Genomic DNA, 16,952 nt, shown 5'->3' with positions numbered 1-16,952 from the left:
CACATCAAATTCATTTAGATATTTGTGTGCAAATTCTGAAGAATTTTTAACTCTTCGCTGTCTTTCAACTTGGATCACGGAAAATATATTTTGTGTGAATGTTTTTACTATTTGTGAAGTAAACTGATTAAATTTTCTACTGTGCTACATGCATTTCATGCTGTTCTTAGAATGTGTTGCTTAATCCACGGCTATTTTAAAAAGTCAGCTATTTTCTTCCAGTACTTTTACAATTTGTTATTTTTGACTTATCTTAAGCTTGGACATGCTTGAAATTTATTTTGGTGCAATGCTTAAGTAAAGGAGTTGAGTCTCTGATCATCTCCACTCTGTTGAGTATTTATCTATTCTTGATTGAATTCATGCACCTTTGTGTTTTAATGCTTTACTATCTAGTCTTCCTTCTTTATTCTCCCTCACCCCCATTAATTCCTAAATAATGTAAAGGCATGAAAGCCTCTATGCAGGCAGAAGGTGACGTCTGGTTGATAATATATATTTGGCAATTTTGCTTTGCAAATGAAAATGGTTTTATTCTACAAAATCGTTTTTGAAAGACTGCAGCCAGCCACTGCTCTCAACTTTGAGGACAGAGCAATGGATAAGAACGAAAATGTCCATGTTCTTACCGAGCTTACATTATAGACGGGGGCAAGGGTAGATAATCGGCAAATTAACAAATATAGAATATCATATTGTGCCAGGAAGTGGCATGAAGAAAATAAATTATGGTGGTGACACTTAGCAAGAGGGAGGAGGGAGGGATCTTAGATCAGCTATTTGGGGAAGGTTTCCGAGTGACATTTGAGCATCGCTCTAAGTTACTTAAGCTCATATCTGATTTCTTTCTCAACAGCTTGACCTTGACACTTCAGAGTCTAAAACAGAGTTTGTTATCTTTCTCTTAAAATCTGTTCCCCTCTGGCCTTCCTCATTTTGATCAGTGCTATCATTAAATCTCGAAGTCACTCAGACCCTAAAACCTTCAGGTCAGCCTGGCTTCTTTCTTTCCTTACCTAGCCAGCCTGTCAGGAGGTCTCTGGCACCTTCTCTAGGACACCTTTGACATCCGCCTCCTCCATGCTGTGGCCAGTCCTGTGGCACGTGCTTTCAGTTTCTCACAACAAGATGACTGAATCCGCCTCCAAATGGGCCTCTCTGATACAGATGCAATGAAATGTCGGGACACCTGCACCCCGATGTTTCTAGCAGCAATGTCCACAATAGCCAAACTGTGGAAGGATCCTCGGTGTCCATCAAAAGATGAATGGATAAAGAAGGTGTGGTCTATGTATACAATGGAATATTACTCAGCCATTAGAAATGACAAATACCCACCCTTTGCTTCGACGTGGATGGAACTGGAGGGTATTATGCTGAGTGAAGTAAGTCAATTGGAGAAGGACAAACATTATATGGTCTCATTCATTTGGGGAATATAAATAATAGTGAAAGGGAATAGAAGGGAAGGGAGAAGAAATGGGTAGAAAATATCAGAAAGGGAGACAGAATATGAAGACTCCTAACTCTGAGAAACGAACTAGGGGTGGGGGAAGGGGAGGAGGGCGGGGGGTGGGGGTGAATGGGTGACGGGCACTGAGGGGGGCACCTGACGGGATGAGCACTGGGTGTTATTCTGTATGTTGGCAAATTGAACACCAATAAAAAATAAATTTATTATTAAAAAAAAAAAACGGGCCTCTCTGCCCTCCACCTTTCAACCCCTGCTCACCCTGCTGTAATATTAACCACCCACAGCTTTCTGATAAAAACTTTTGAACTGCCAGTGGAAAACATTTTTGCCTACAGAATGAAACAACAGATTTCTTCCTCTTGGATTCAAGATCCTGCGAAATCTGCACAATTTTCAACTCCTCTATCCAAATTGACACCTACTCTCTGCCAGGTACGATTCTAAACACATATAATATATGTTAACACATATATTAACTCACTTAGGCCTCACGACAATGCTCTGACGCAGATACTACTATGCTTCTTATTTTACAGATGGAGCTGTCAAGGCCCAGAGAAGTTAATTGACTTGTCTAAAGCTGTGGAGCCAGCACATAGACAGCCAGGATTTTAATGGAGCCAGTCGAGCTCTACTGCCTGGCCTCTGACCAGAGTGGTATATGCTATCTTCTACAATTTCAGAATCTGTTCCTGCTTGTGTGTGATTGATGCTACTCCTCTAGGCAAGGATACTCTCTTCCTAGCTCTATTTCTGCTTGTCCAAGTCCTCAAGGCCCAGCTGGGGTAGCCTGCCATTCCCACCTCTTGCCAGCCTCATCCTTAGTGGGTGACCCCATCTGTGAATTCTCAAAACAATCCTGTGATGTCACCTACTACCACATAGTGGCACATGTGATATTGTCTACGTGTTCTGTTCTTGCAACTAGACTTCTAACTATAATAAGGCAGATGTGGTGGCTTATTTCTCTGGGCCCTTAAGAAAGACTTAGCTCATACAGTAGGTACTTAGGGTTGAATATTGTAGGGATTGGTCATAGAGCACTTTGTGGAATCCTGTATCCAGATATTATTGGCTTTAGTATGTTTAAATTTAAGACACGCCATATAAAAACTTGTGAATAAGGACAGAGAAATTCACTCAGCAAATGCTTACTGAGCATCTGCTGTGCACCAGGCTTTGTTCTAGTCCCTGGGATGCATCAATGAACAAATGAGACTCAGTCAGATGAGGCCAGGTGATGTGATAACAAATGATCACCAAGTCATAGTAGCTTAAGATGAAAGGTTTCTTTTCTTTCTTTTCTTTTCTTTCTTTCTTTTCTTTCTTTCTTTCTTTCTTTCTTTCTTTCTTTCTTTCTTTCTTTCTTTCTTTCTTTAAAACTTTTTAATTGGGTGTGTGTGTGTGTATATATATATATATATAAAATTTACCATTTAGTCATTTTATATTTAATTGTGCAGTCCAGTAGCACTAAGTACATACACGTTGTGTAACCATCACTATTCATCTCTAGAACTTTTTCATCATTCCACACTGAAACTGTATCCATTAAAAAGTAGCTCTCTATTCCCCCCTCTCATGTTTGCAAATCTTTTTAAAATTTAAATTAAATTAATTAACATATAATTGGTATCAGAGGTAGAGGTCAGCACTGGGTATTATAAGGTAGATGAATCACTGACCTCTACCTTTAAAAAGTTTATTTCTTCATTATGTTTTCTTGGTGGCCAGGGAGATTTTGCTCAACTCACTCACTCAGGGACCCAGCCCAATGGAGCAACCTCCATTTTGAAAGATGTCAGGAGGAGGGAATGTGGTAGAGAGTATGCTGCCCGTGAAAGGCTCCAACCAGACATGGCACACATCCTTTCTGCTCTTCTGTTGGCCAAAAAAAGCCACACAGCCTTTTCTGTATCCAAGTAGTCAGGAAAATAGCCTCCTACAGTGGACTTGGAAAGAGAGCCAGATGTCAGTGGATGGCTGTCACGGTGACACACAAAGATTTCTGCCTTTTGGAACTTACTCTACACTCTAGAGGGGGATGCAGACAATGAGTTATAGACACAATAGGTAAGTAAACCATAGAATATGTTAGAAGATGATAAGTGCAGGCTCCTGGGTGGCCCCAGGTTAAGTAGCTGCCTTAGGCTCAGATCATGATCCCGGGGTCCTGGGATTGAGCTCCTTAGTGAGCTCTCAGCAGGGAGCCTGCTTCTCTCTGCCCCTCCTCCAGCTCGTGCTCTCTCTCATTGGCTTGCTCTCTCACTCTCTCAAATAAATAAATAAAAAACCTTTTAAAAGAAAGAAGATGATAAGCGATATGGAGTAAGAACAGGTAGAGGGGGCAAAGGAGCTGTAGTAGAGATGGCGGCAAACTGCATGCAGTGCATACTCGGGTGTCCATCAGGGCAGTACCATTGAACAAGGACTTGATAGAGGGGAAGCAGTTAGTTAGGGCTATCCAGAAAAGAGGGTTCCGGATGGAGGGAGTAGCAGGGAGCCCACAATGACAACGTCTCTGTATCTGAAGAACAGCAATGAAGCTGGTATGGCTGGGGCAGATGGGGATGGGCAGGCGCCTAAATGCTGAGGCCAGGGCACATGGGGCCTTGGGAGCCACTGTAGAGATCCTGGCTTTTATGCTGAATGACACAGGGAGCCATGGCAGGGTTTTGAGCAGGAAAGTAACATACTGCATTTAACTTCAAGAAGGATCTGCATTAAGAAGGAACACTTGGAGGGTGAGCGGCTGGTGCAGTAATCTAGGTGAGAGCTGAAGGCAGTTCACAAGGGCCGATGGCACTTCTCCTTGCCGATCTCTGATCACAGATTCCCTTTTGGGTGTGTGCACGTTTTAAAATGCGGTTTTAGTTTCAAATGCTGCACAGCACTGAGATGAAACACGGTTTCTTCCCACGGCCCCCACGATGGCCTCTGCCTTCCCCTAGCCTCCACCTCTGACACCTGGTTCACTAACTTCCACCATGCTGGCCCCCTTTCCATCACTTGATGACCTTCGAGTTCTTTCCAGCCTCCCTGACATGCCCTTCACCCAGGGCACCCTTCTCCTGTTCAGTTCAAATGTCTCATGGGAGGGAGGATTTCCCTGACCAGGTAGCTTAAGGGAGGACTTGATTGTCCTCGGTCCCATCCCTCTGTGCACTTCTTTCAGGGTTCCCTCTACAGTCTGCAGTCCCAACAATCCATTTTATCACAATTTAACTCCTGGTTAATTGCTTCTCACTACTCGAATGTAAGTTTCAGTGACCAAACAGCTGGGACTGGGTCTGTCTTGTTCTTTTTTGTTTAATTTTTAAATATTTATTTATTTATTCACAGAGAAAGAGGGGGATGGGGGAGAGAGAGAGAGAGAGAGAGAACAAGCAGGGGAGCAGCAGAGGGACAGGGAGAAGTAGGCTTCCCACCAAGCAGGGAGCCTGATGTGGGGCTCGACCCCAAGATCACAACCCAAGCCGAAGACAGATGATTTACTGACTGAGCCACCCAGATGCCCCTGGTCTGTCTTGTTGTAAGTGGAATTCCCAGCATCTTCAATAGCACCTGGCAGCATGAGGCACCTGAGTAGGGTGTGCATGAAGAAATGAATGAATGAAGAGTCCCAAATGATAAGCTGGAATCAGTGAGGCAAAGACATAGGTGAGTGGATAAAAGGTCCTAGGGGAATTTAAAGAGATTTTCAAGTATCTTAAAAAATTCTAGGAGGTGATGCTTTAGATGGTGAAGTGTTTTTTCAAACTCCAGACCGGATGCCATCACTCTGAGCATGCTGGGCGCTTACCATAGTCTGTTTTTATGATCTGCTTTTGTATCTGTTTCCTCTACCAGGGGCTACATATTATTCTTCCTTTTATCCTGGTGCCTAAGTGCTTGACAAATACTTTTTGTACCAAACTGTACTGACTACTCATGTCTTCTTACTCTGTCATGCTGAGCCCTCTAATTAGATCCTTATTAAAAATAAAATCTTATCATGAATCTTGTAGGGCCTTTGTGGAAAGAAACTTTGCATGCATGCCATGATCTTTCAGACACATTGAGATGGTTCTAATCAAGCCACCATCTGGGCCACATGTTTTATTAGCTCAATTATGTTGTGTTCCATCAATTTGTGTCAATATTACAAAATGTGAAGTATAAGATTTGAGCTATGATCTATGACATAGATCTCCCTGCGATGTCTATTTCCCTCTTGAAGTTTTAAAGCCCAATACATTTTGAAATGAAAGAAATCTGGGACTAATTAAATGAAAATCAGGGCTAGAGATAGATGGTGGACACTGGTAGGCATTCGAGCAGGCACAGTAAAGTTCTCTAACCAGGTGGAGATGTAACTGAGACACAGAGGTCAATGTTGCATTTCTGACTTTCTCCAGTGTCTATGTGGGACACTGATGGGCTACTTAAAAGAGAGCAAACATTTAGATGAGAGAGGCCTGAGGAATGTAGGGGGAAAAGAAAGGTAGGAGGACACCAAATGTGAAATATGTTTTCTGAATCTTAAAACTCCCTTGAGTTGGGTTTCCTCTGAAAACCTAGATGTGATTTTAGTCTTAGCTTAAAAAATGAGTTTCCTTGTATCTGTGATGCTTGGCAGCTTTCAAACACTTCTACAATCCACACTGTCATCTGATCCTCCCAACAACTCATCAGTAGGCAGAGTGGGTATGATTATTTACATTTTATGAAAGAAGAAAGAAAGGCCCTGAGCTTAGGGCAACTTGTTCCAGGCCATAGGGCTGTTAAGCAGCAGAGATGCCAACAAGAATCGTTTGATAAGATACCAACTATGTCCTGTCAATTCTGCCACACAAATCTACCATTTTATAGGTGCAAGTGAGGACTGGCTCCCAGGAGAAGCTAGCAAGGGGTGGGGAAGCAGGGTGCAGAAGAATGAGCCAAACAACGGTGGTTTCAGAAGTGCCAGACTCAGCTTGATTTTTGAGGGTGGGATGCTGTAGGGCATAAATTACATCTCAGGATTTATTCCACCTCCAGGAAAAGCAGCCCTTGTTGGCCAGTCAACAAGGGCTGCCCCCCACCACCTAGGAAGAGCACCCCCTGTACTCTGAGGCAATCTTCTAAAGGGTGTCAAGCATACTTGAAGGGACTCCAATTGTATGCCCCAAATCTACACTAATCAGGAGGATTACATGAGCTACTGCACATGGGATAAGTGAAAGCAACTTGGAATTTTTCAAATACTATTTGAATATAAGAAATTATTTTATTCTGATGCATTCTTAGGGCAGACTGACTCATCTGAGCACCTTCTTTGAAATCAGAACCAGACAGAGCTGCAGGAATCTGACTCTCTTCCTAGGGAATCTGGTTCAGAGACATTCATTTAGAGAAAGGGGGCATGTTCAAAGATGGTTGTTATTCTGGGGCACCTGGGTGGCTCAGTGGTTGAGCATCTTCCTTTGGTTCTCCTGGGATCCTGGGATTGAGTCCCACATCAGGCTCCCTGCTTCGCCCTCTGTCTATGTCTGCCTCTCTGTGTCTCTCATGAATAAATAAAAATCTTTAAAAAAAAAAAGAATCGTTTCATTAAATGTATAGGAATTAATTCTATCAACTCATTCTGTTCAGACAAAAAGTGAAGCACAGAGGACAAGTGATGGTGACTCAAATCATGTAAGTGGTAAACGGCAGGCCTTGGATGGGAATCAGATCTCCTGATGACTTCTCTGGAGTCCTTTCCAGGAACCTCCATACCAACAGTAGGAAGGAACTTTGCTCTTTAGCTGGTAGGGATGAGATGAGGATCAGGAGGGCAGGGGCCAGGTGAGGGTTCTTGGATAGTCAGCAGTCCTAGAGCTTGCCCAGACCCAGAGAGAAGATTAAGTCTTTTGCATATTTTTGAAGGCCTTCTCTATCATGTGCAGACTCTTATAGGACAAGAAGAAAAGTACCCTAGCAAGTGCTTACGCATAGCTGCCTGAGTTTACAGGCTGTATCCACCCCTCCCCAGCCACCTCAACTTAAGAGGAATGGTCTTATTTGAAGGGAAGAGTGAGAGGGAAACAAGGGATGGGGAGCCTCAGGTGCCACAGAGTATGTTCTCCAGGCCCTTATCATGTCTACAGGGCTGGAATGGGCTGGAAGAAACCTGTGTAAAGTCGCAGAATTGTCTTATGAGAAGTCCGACACACACACTCCATTCTATTTTCTTAAGTTTCTAAGGAAGGTGCACATCTCTAAAGAAAATACGTTACTTATAATACATAAAACCATTTAATTTGTACTGGTGTTAAAAAAAGAAGTTTAAATGAAACCCATATGGAAGCTGTCTAAATGCTTGGGTTAGAAAGAAGATTGGGTCAAATACAATAGCGAGTCCTAAAGCAATAGCCTGCTACAGGGAGTCCAAATCTATCTACATTTAGTCTAAATGTAGAATGACCTTTCACTACCAAGCCTTGAGCTTAAAGTCGGCTACAGTTATTGGAAATCATTTCCAAAGGTCATTTGTAAAAAAAAAAAAGTATATGGATTTAAAGATGCCTTCCATACATGTAGAAAGCCAAATCTGCAATGCTAGTGAAAAATAATATGGGGAAATAAAAAAAAAATAATATGGGGAAATCACTGTTGCAGTGATGAGTTTTGAAAACAACCTAAAAAGGTCAAGGTCACACAGATAGTAATTTCGTTTTCTTTACTTATACATCAGTAGACTTGTTCCTGTGTGTGTTGCTGAACTATTTACCACCACCCACATGGATCGCAGAAAAAGAATATGCGATATTATCTAGGAGGGAGTTACTAAGAACCATTTGCTTTCACTAGATCAGGGCTAATATTACACTGAAACCATGCAGAGAACATTCTAGTGAGCCAAAAGCTTGACTCTAATTCCAAGTGGTGACATTTATATGCAGGATGTCCAACATGTCATTAGAAATTTTTCAAAGGGCATATATAGCTGAAGTCGCTAGGGCATGATTACATGTGCCACCTTAATAAGTTTTAAAAAAATTTCAGTAGCTCAGCGTGAGTGCTGAAATGCTTTCCCAGTTCATCAGTGAATGCTAAATGAGCCCCCTTTTTAGATGCAGGCAGGAGAGCAGGTGTGTGCATATGTAAGAAATAGATATGCTCTGATGATTCTCAAGGACAGTCTTTTCTCCTATCCTTCCCCCACCCTGCCCTCAGTATAAAATGATGTTTAATGTGGAATATCAATTTGTTTTTCTTGGAGTAAAACACAAATTAATAACAAACTATTCTGCTTTATTTAACTGGGAATCTCTTTGTCTCAATGTTTTACTTTTCATTCTTTCTAACTGACCCCTCCTTCTTTCTTCTGTTTCTCATATTGATGTTTATATAGAGAAACATATATATTTTATAATATACAATATATACATATATAATATTAAAAACATATAAACATCATATATAATATATCCATAATATATGTACAGATATTAACATAAACATTATATATATATATATATATATATATATATATATATAAACACATATAGAATACAACTTTGCTTTTTTGAACTTCAGCATAGACTCCTAAAGAAAAACTATCTGGATGACCTATTTAGGTACTGCATGTTTATTAAGCATTAAGTCAGAGTATTAATAATTCTTTTGTTCTTTGCCCCAACTACAACAAAAAATGTAGAACATCTATCCTGTGCTAGAACTCTTCTAGACACTGGAGCCTGCATAGATTAAAAATAAGCCACCTCATCTGCCCTCATGATGTTGGTTTGCTTTTGCTAGTTGAAGAGGAGTTGCCTACTGTTTGGTGTTTGTGAAACAGAAGAACAAACACTATATTCAGTAAGAAATCTGGATTCCAGGGTTGCTTTCAACACTTACCAGCCTTGTAACTGGAGGCAAGAAACTTCATCTAAGTCTTTCTTCAACTGTAAAAGGAGAAAAAGAATATCTGTCCTACCTACCTCACAGGGCAGTAGAGAAAAAAAATTAAAACTTTATGAAAATGCTTCCTAAATTCCACACTTTTCTGTAAACTTAAGGCACTGATGCACTTGGTCAATGGCAGATCCAGTGGCTAGCTCAGTGCTAAAGAGAATGGGCTCCCCACACAGGGATGAATCCAAGAGTCATGTCTTTGATAGTAAGAATTTAAGAACCTAGCAAGGTGACTTATGTGACATATCTTGTATCTGTGTGTGTGTGTGTGTGTGTGTGTGTTTTAGGAATGAGATGAAGTGTCAGGGAACAGAACGCTGTCCTGTGCTATTGCGTCCTGGAAATATGCCCATCCTGTTTTGTTGTGTTTTACCATGAATAGTTCCTTATAAGATGTGAATACTTTGTGCCTTTTACCCTCCTGCTGCCAACCTCTTGCATCTTTTTCTTTCATTATAAAAGCAATATGTTCATAACAGAATATTTGAAAAAAGGCCAAAAGTAGAAAACTATCACCTGTAGTACCACTGTCCTCAGACAACCACTATTAATCCTTTATATTTTGCTCTCTCTCTCTCTGTATATGGTTGGTTGGTTTTGTATAGTTGTGGTCAAACTGCACATGCAATGTTGAGTCTGCTTGTATCTCCAAATAACATTATAAAATAAAAAAAATCTATGTTTCCATCCTCTTTCTCCTCTCTTGTCATTTAAAACTGAAGTCCTGCATCATCTCCTTTTGGTAGCTTAACAAGTCCTGCTAATTTGATCACATGAGCCTCAGGTGCATTCTAATTCTAATAATAGGTCACCACCAGAGTCCATCTCTCTTCTTCCTGTGAATTAATGGAATCCTCTGTATTCCCAATTTCACCATGAGCTCCTTCACGTAGGAAGCATGTCTATTTGATTTCATGTACACAGAGCCTAGATCAGTGCCTGACACAGACTGCACAATAAGTATTTGTAGAATAAACCACCGAATGTTATGATAAATTCTTTCATGAGTTTCTACTCTACAGTCCTTTGAGTAGATGAACCATAATTTCCTCAAAAATCTCTCTATTGCTGGTTTCAATATTCTTACTACAAATAACTATGCAATTAACACTCTTCAATATAATCTTTTACTGTATTTCAGGTTTTTTAAAATTAAAGATTCAGAGAAAGAAAATTCTAGGTCTAAACATTTTTTTAAAGATTTTATTTATTTATTAATGAGAGACAGAGAGAGAGAGAGAGAGAGAGAGAGGCAGAGACACAGGTAGAGGGAGAAGCAGGCTCCATGCAGGGAGCCCGATGTGGGACTCGATCCTGGGTCTCCAGGATCAGGCCCTGGGCTGAAGGCAGCGCTAAACCACTGAGCCACCTGCGCTCCCCTAAACACTTTTTTTTAAATAGCGCTTGATATATATTGACCTATTTCTTTTAAAGAAGGTGCATTTACTTTCATCATTCCCAGGCTATATCCTAGCATTGGTCAAGACTCCATTAAGACAGCATGGATGTTTCTTTTTCCAGGAAACCTTCTCTTCCCCATGACCTCTGGCCTGTCAAGCTTGGGGACACCTCTTCTGTACTTCCATATAACCCTCCATCATAGATTTATGATGTTTTACTGCATACTCTTTCTTCCAGAGAAAACTATTAACTCTTTTAAGGCAAAAGGCAAATCTCACTAATTTTTATAATCTTCAGTGCCTAAAAGTGCAACAAATTTTCAATACATTCTTGTTGACTGCAAGTAGCTGGTGTTTATTCCAACTATATAGTGAAATTGATCCATAAATAGAGGTAATAATGGCAATGATTATTATGTACCAAACATAGAGACAGAGAATTAGTGGAATTCTTTGCTCTGGAAATCTTGAAAGAATTAATGTTCAAAGATTACTATGATGTTCAGTTATTCAATGATTCACAAATTGGAATCAGGAAGTTTCAGAACAATGAATTTCCACTTTCCATCAACTTGCCTTTACTCCGTTTTAGACATCAGGGTTCCTTCCTCTACAAAGTCTTAGGGTTTACTACTTCAGCATACAGATTCAATTACTGGTAGTGCTGCCTCAGGCAAGCAGCCCTATCAGCTCCCAATCTGTTAAAAAAGAAAGTCTAGACTTTTCCTGGGAAAAAAAAAAAGATTTTATAATTTATAACAGTTAATAATGAATATTTTACCAAGGGCAGAAAATGAGCAAAGTGATGTGAAAGAGGCCATGGAATTATTTCATAGCAACCCATTGGCTAAAACAGAAGCTGAATATTCTATGCTTAAACCGAGTGCAGAAAGCAGATGTAAAAATGAAGTGATCTTAAAGAATACAGATACGACCTTTCACTTCTTTAGTTTTTCTTCAAAATGCTGATCAACAGTCAGCTATAGAACAATGATCCTTAAACATGTAAGGAGTACTCTGTGAAGTTGATAGGAGATGGATTAAGGCCATAGAGGATTCTTTTTCCCTTCATTTTTGCATGTATCTTCATAGCAGAATTGGGATATTGCATTTTCTTCTCCTAGTTTCCCAAATTAAGAAGTGGGCTGAGAAATTGGAATTAGTTGCAGACTGAATTTTACATGTTAAATAAAGGCTTTTGGTTTTGGAAAAAAAAAAAGCATAACATAAAATATCGGTAAGAAGTAGTTTAAATGTTCCTTTTTATAGGGCCTAAAACATAAATACACATAACCAGGCAACTTAATGCCAATTTATGAACACAGTCTTGCTCATGACCCACACAGATATATTGCATATTCTTCATGGTAAGGTAGCCATCTTCATTCCATTCACAAAAAGTAGCCACTCATGTCTGGCATCAATCAGCTTGTGAATTCCTGACATACTTAGCGCAGCAAGTATTTGCTAAGTGGCATGTTTAGAGCAGAGAGGCATCAATCATTCAAGTGTTCCTAATTTCCATTGTAATGAGCACTTGAGAATGAACAGTGAGTTCATTGTTCAGGAGTACATGTGCAATCCTGCTGTTGATCACCAATAAACATGAACTCATTTTCAAACTCTCAGCGCTTGCCTCTGGCACACGGACTTTGGAGGTATGATTTCTGTGGGTAATTATCCCACTTCGTATGTGTTCAGTGCTTTGTTGTTAACAAAGGCTTCCATTACATAACCTCACAGATCCAGTAGAAGCAGATGCCTGACAATGTAATTATTACCATTAAATCCAAAGCTAACTCTAATAATTTCTGACAAGCCCCCTATCTTTGTCAGCAAATTCAGTGGGTTGAGTCAACGTAGGGAATTTCTGCTGAACATAGTCCCTTTCTACCTCCTCCCTGTTAGGACCCTAGTTCAAGTCCTCACCAGCTTTCTTTCCCTCAGCTTCAACATCTCTTTGAACTGATCGTCCATGCTCCAGTCTCCATCCTCCCCTTCCTGCCTCCCAATCAATCCTCCACACAATAGTCAGAGTGACCTTTAGAAAAGCAAATCTATCACATTATTTTCCTTCCTTTACATCATTCGATGGCTTACAGCCACCTTCAAGAGAAAGTACAAACACCCATATGGAGTAAACAAGACCCACCAGCATTTCATGGTCTGGCCTCCACCCAGAGGCCAGGTTCAGAGCCTCCAAACACCGAAGAGATTCTGGTTCCTCACTTCCTCGTCCTTTTACTCATAGGTAAATAAGAAAAAGAGAGGAAGAAACCATAAAACACAAAACACATATCCATGCTGTAGTTAAACTAATTTCTTAACATTTTGATCACAAAATTCTGGATACATTTATCAAAGGCAAACTGCTCTCACTTTTTTTTTTCCTTCCACTTCACTGGTGCTCCTAAAAAATTGCATATTTAGCCAAATGGACGATCTAGAGTTGTACTTGTCTCTCCAGCGAAGAACAGTCAAGCCCACAGAACAGTAGCAACAAACTGTGTGTGCCATTAAGTGATTCATTCATTCATTCACTTATGAATTCATTGCGCACTAGGTACTGAACTAGTCTCTATTAAGGACTGGGGACACACAGTGAATGAGATGTTGTCATAGGCTTTAAGAGCTCGCAATTTAGAAGAGGGAGTGGAAAACGGGTGGCAGAGTCCTTGGAGATTTTCTAATCTTTTCTTGAATGCCTCTTGTGACAGGTATCTCAGTGCTCCTTACTTCCTTAAAGTCTCTATTCACTGTATTCTGTTCCATGATTCCTTTTCCACAGAGGAGTCCTTCAAATGAAATATTTATTCATTTGCCAAAAACATATGTACTTCCTTTTCAATATGAAAGTCCTTTAAGAATAAAATTGAATACAACTCATTTTACTCAAAAAAATTATATTGAACATCTACCATATCTCTTCCTCTAGGAATTCAAAGGCCCTTGCCTTAAGCTCCTCATAGTCTAGTGGCAGATATAGATAAGCAGACAATGACAAATCAGTGTAGCAAGAAGAGTGACTGAGGGACTGAATCCAGATGTGTGTGTGGGCATGCACGCACATACATGTATGTAAGGACAGGAAGGGGCTGATCCCTGAGAAGGTATTAGCCGGGCTAAGGATCATGATGGGAATCCTTATCTCAATAAGCACTCATCTGGAGGTAGGTAGGACTATGCACGGTAGGTTAAAGGAAACCCTGTAGGAGGGGTGGACAAAATGTAGGCCTCAGACCAGTGTATTTCAAATTTCGCAGACCCGAAGAAGCTGTTAAAACACAATTTTCCAGTTTCCACCTTCAGAATTTTTGATTGAATGGGTCTGGGTGGGGCCCAATAATTTGTATTTCTAACTAGTTCCCAGGTGATACTGATGATGCTGGACTGAGAAGCCACACTTTGGAAACCACTGCCAGAGGCAGGTGAAGGAACAGATCACAAAAATTTTGTATATAAAAATCATATGTGCCCTCTGAGTATAAATCACAAGACTGTATTTATTCTGAAGTGGATGCTTTTTGCAATTCAGTAACTTTTTTTCCTGAGTCCTGCCATATGCAAGGCACTATTCCAGGTCCTCTTCTTTTCTGGGGTCAAGCCTTCTTCACCTTCACATTCCCAGTGGTTTCCGACCCTTTCACTCTCTTGGTTTTCACTAACAAAATGTAAATTATCTCTTTGGATAACACTGGGATTTAGGATTACCTTAAGAAAGGCTTTGAAGTCAAAAGACCTAAACTCAAAGCCCAGATTCCCAATCTCTACTAACCATGAACACTGGGAAATTAATTTAACTCATGTAATTGTAATTTTTCTCATTTATAAAGTGAGGAAACACCTATCTTATAGGGATTTTGTGAAGAAGGGATGAAGTATCAACTAATGCAATGCCTACAGCATAATCAATGCTCAAAAACTGCTAGCCCAGAAAGGATAGTCTTTTCAATTAATTATGCCCCAGAAACTGGTTACTCCTGTTTTGACCCCTACTTCATACCACAAACAAAAATTAATTCCAGGTGGATTACAGAACTAAATGAGAAGGATAAACAATAAAGCTTTTCAAAAACATTGGGTAATATCTTTATGAACTTGGAGCAAATTACGCTTTCCTAAATAGGACACAAAGGAGCTAACCATACAAAATTTTGATAAACTTGGTTATATTAAAATTAAGAAATTCTGATTGTCCAAAGAAACTATTAATATAGTAAAAAGAGAATTGATTAATAAGGATAGGATCCTGGCAATGTGTGTACCTGACAAAAGAATATATAAAAAACGCCTACAAATCAATAAGATAGTCAACTGCTCAGAAAAATGGGAAAGAACCTGCAAAGCCACTTCATAAAAGAGAATTCTTGAATAACCGAAACGTGACAAAGCTACTCAAATTCAGGAGTCACCAGGGAAAAGAAAATTCTATGCCATACATACTCACATGTATGGCTAAAAAAAAAAAAAAAAAAAAAGAAAGACAGAGAGAGAGAGAGAGAGAGAGAGCAGACAATGCCATGTACTTGTGAGGAATTAGAAAAAAGGTCTCACACATGAATGAAGGAGTGTAATTTGCATAATGACTTTGGAAGCTGGCGATCAGATTCCACTAAAGCTGAGCAGGTGCCTGTCCCATGAAATGGAAACATCATAGAAACTAAAGAGAATTTAAGTTTTAAATTTTCTTGGAAAGAGTCAGAACTTTTAAGTCTAGAAATGAAGGCGGATATTGAATGGTGTTGTTATTTGCTCGTGGGACAATGGCTGTCCTACAAAATATAACAGAAGAATCTAAGAAATGTTCTTCATATATGAATTTCTGTGCTATTACCATGGTGCCAAGATTCCTATCAAGCCACAAGTATTGCTACCAAAGCACTATAGAGGCAGTTCAATACTATCTTACTAAAGATGAGGCAAAGACAAATGAGGAAACAATATGATAAATGAGTAAGAGAAGAAAAGCTTAAGGAAGACAGAAAGATAAAGAGCAACTTAAATTATTGGTGTTTTTTGGAGAATTCCAAACAATCCTAAAAGTAGAAAGGTTAAGACTATGTCCACAGGAAACTAAAACAAAGCAATATATAACATGTATTTTGCTCTCTATGAGGTCACTGGGAAATAGTGACAATTGAAAATGTATAAAGATATCTGGTTAAAAATAACAGGTTGTAGGAGTTTGTGAGGGCTGACACAACAGAATACCATAGACTGGGTGGCTTGAACAGCTGTTTCCTCACATTTCTGGAAGTTGTAAGTCTGAGATCAGGGTGCTGGAGGGTTGATTTCAGGTTGGAGGCCTCTCTTCTTGGCTTATGAATGGCCATATTGTCCTTGTTTCCTCAAATGGCCTTTCTTTCTTTAAATTTTTATTTATTTATTCATGAGAGACACACAGAGAGAGGCAGAGACATAGGTAGAGGGAGAAGCAGACTCCCTGTGGGAAGCCTGATGTGGGACTCGATCCCAGGACCCTGGAATCACGCCCTGAGCTGAAAGCAGATACTCAACCACTGAGCCACCCAGGTATCCCTCAATTTCCTCTTATTATAAGGACACTAGTTAGCCTGGATTCAAGCTCATCCTAATGACCTCATTTTAACTCAGTCAGCTCTATAAGGACCCTATCCCCAAATATAGTCACATGCTCAAGCGCTGGATGTCAGGACTTCCACATATAAATCTCGGGGGAGGGGACACAATTCGGTCCATAACAGTAGTCTTCAGAAAAAATTTACATATTAATGCATATATTTAAAAATAATGCTAAAAAGTGTCTTTTTTTTCTTACACTTCTCAGAGTACTAAAGTATCATCCTTTATAAAAGCTGTGATCAGACAAATGCTTATTGTGTGTGTGCTGGGGAGGCTGAAAGAGATTTTTCTCAGAGATTTTCCCAATACCTCTTCTCAGTTTCCTTTTCTCAATTCCTTCTCTCTTTTGGTTTCTGACAAACAGCTATACTAGGCAGCTGATAAAAGGTCTTTCAATGATTCCCACCTTCTGGTATTCACGTCCTGTGTAATCCTTTCCCCTTAAATGTGGACTGAATTTATTGATTCCCTTCTTACAAACAGCATATGACAGAAGTATTGGAATATCACTTTTAATTTTAAGTTATAAAAGGGCTGTGGCTTGCATCTTTCTGGAT

General features: G+C 39.9%; 1 protein-coding gene across 3 annotated transcripts in view; it reads right to left on the bottom strand.

Moving 5' to 3' along the window:
- Positions 1-16,952, bottom strand: part of CHST9 (carbohydrate sulfotransferase 9) — a 241,856-nt gene that overhangs the window by 53,655 nt on the left and 171,249 nt on the right. Inside the window, exon 4 of one of the 3 annotated variants that reach the window (XM_025429256.3) lies at positions 9,338-9,384. The exons of the other annotated variants lie outside the window; for them this stretch is intronic. Within the exon in view, the coding sequence (XP_025285041.1) occupies positions 9,338-9,368 (31 nt within the window). The 5' untranslated portion in view covers positions 9,369-9,384. The remainder of the gene's footprint in view (positions 1-9,337; positions 9,385-16,952) is intronic. 3 annotated transcript variants of the gene reach the window in all.

The sequence above is a fragment of the Canis lupus genome, chromosome 7 (assembly GCF_003254725.2).
Source record: "Canis lupus dingo isolate Sandy chromosome 7, ASM325472v2, whole genome shotgun sequence".
In the NCBI taxonomy this organism is placed as follows: Eukaryota; Metazoa; Chordata; class Mammalia; order Carnivora; family Canidae; genus Canis; species Canis lupus.
This window is presented reverse-complemented; position numbering and strand designations above follow the sequence as displayed.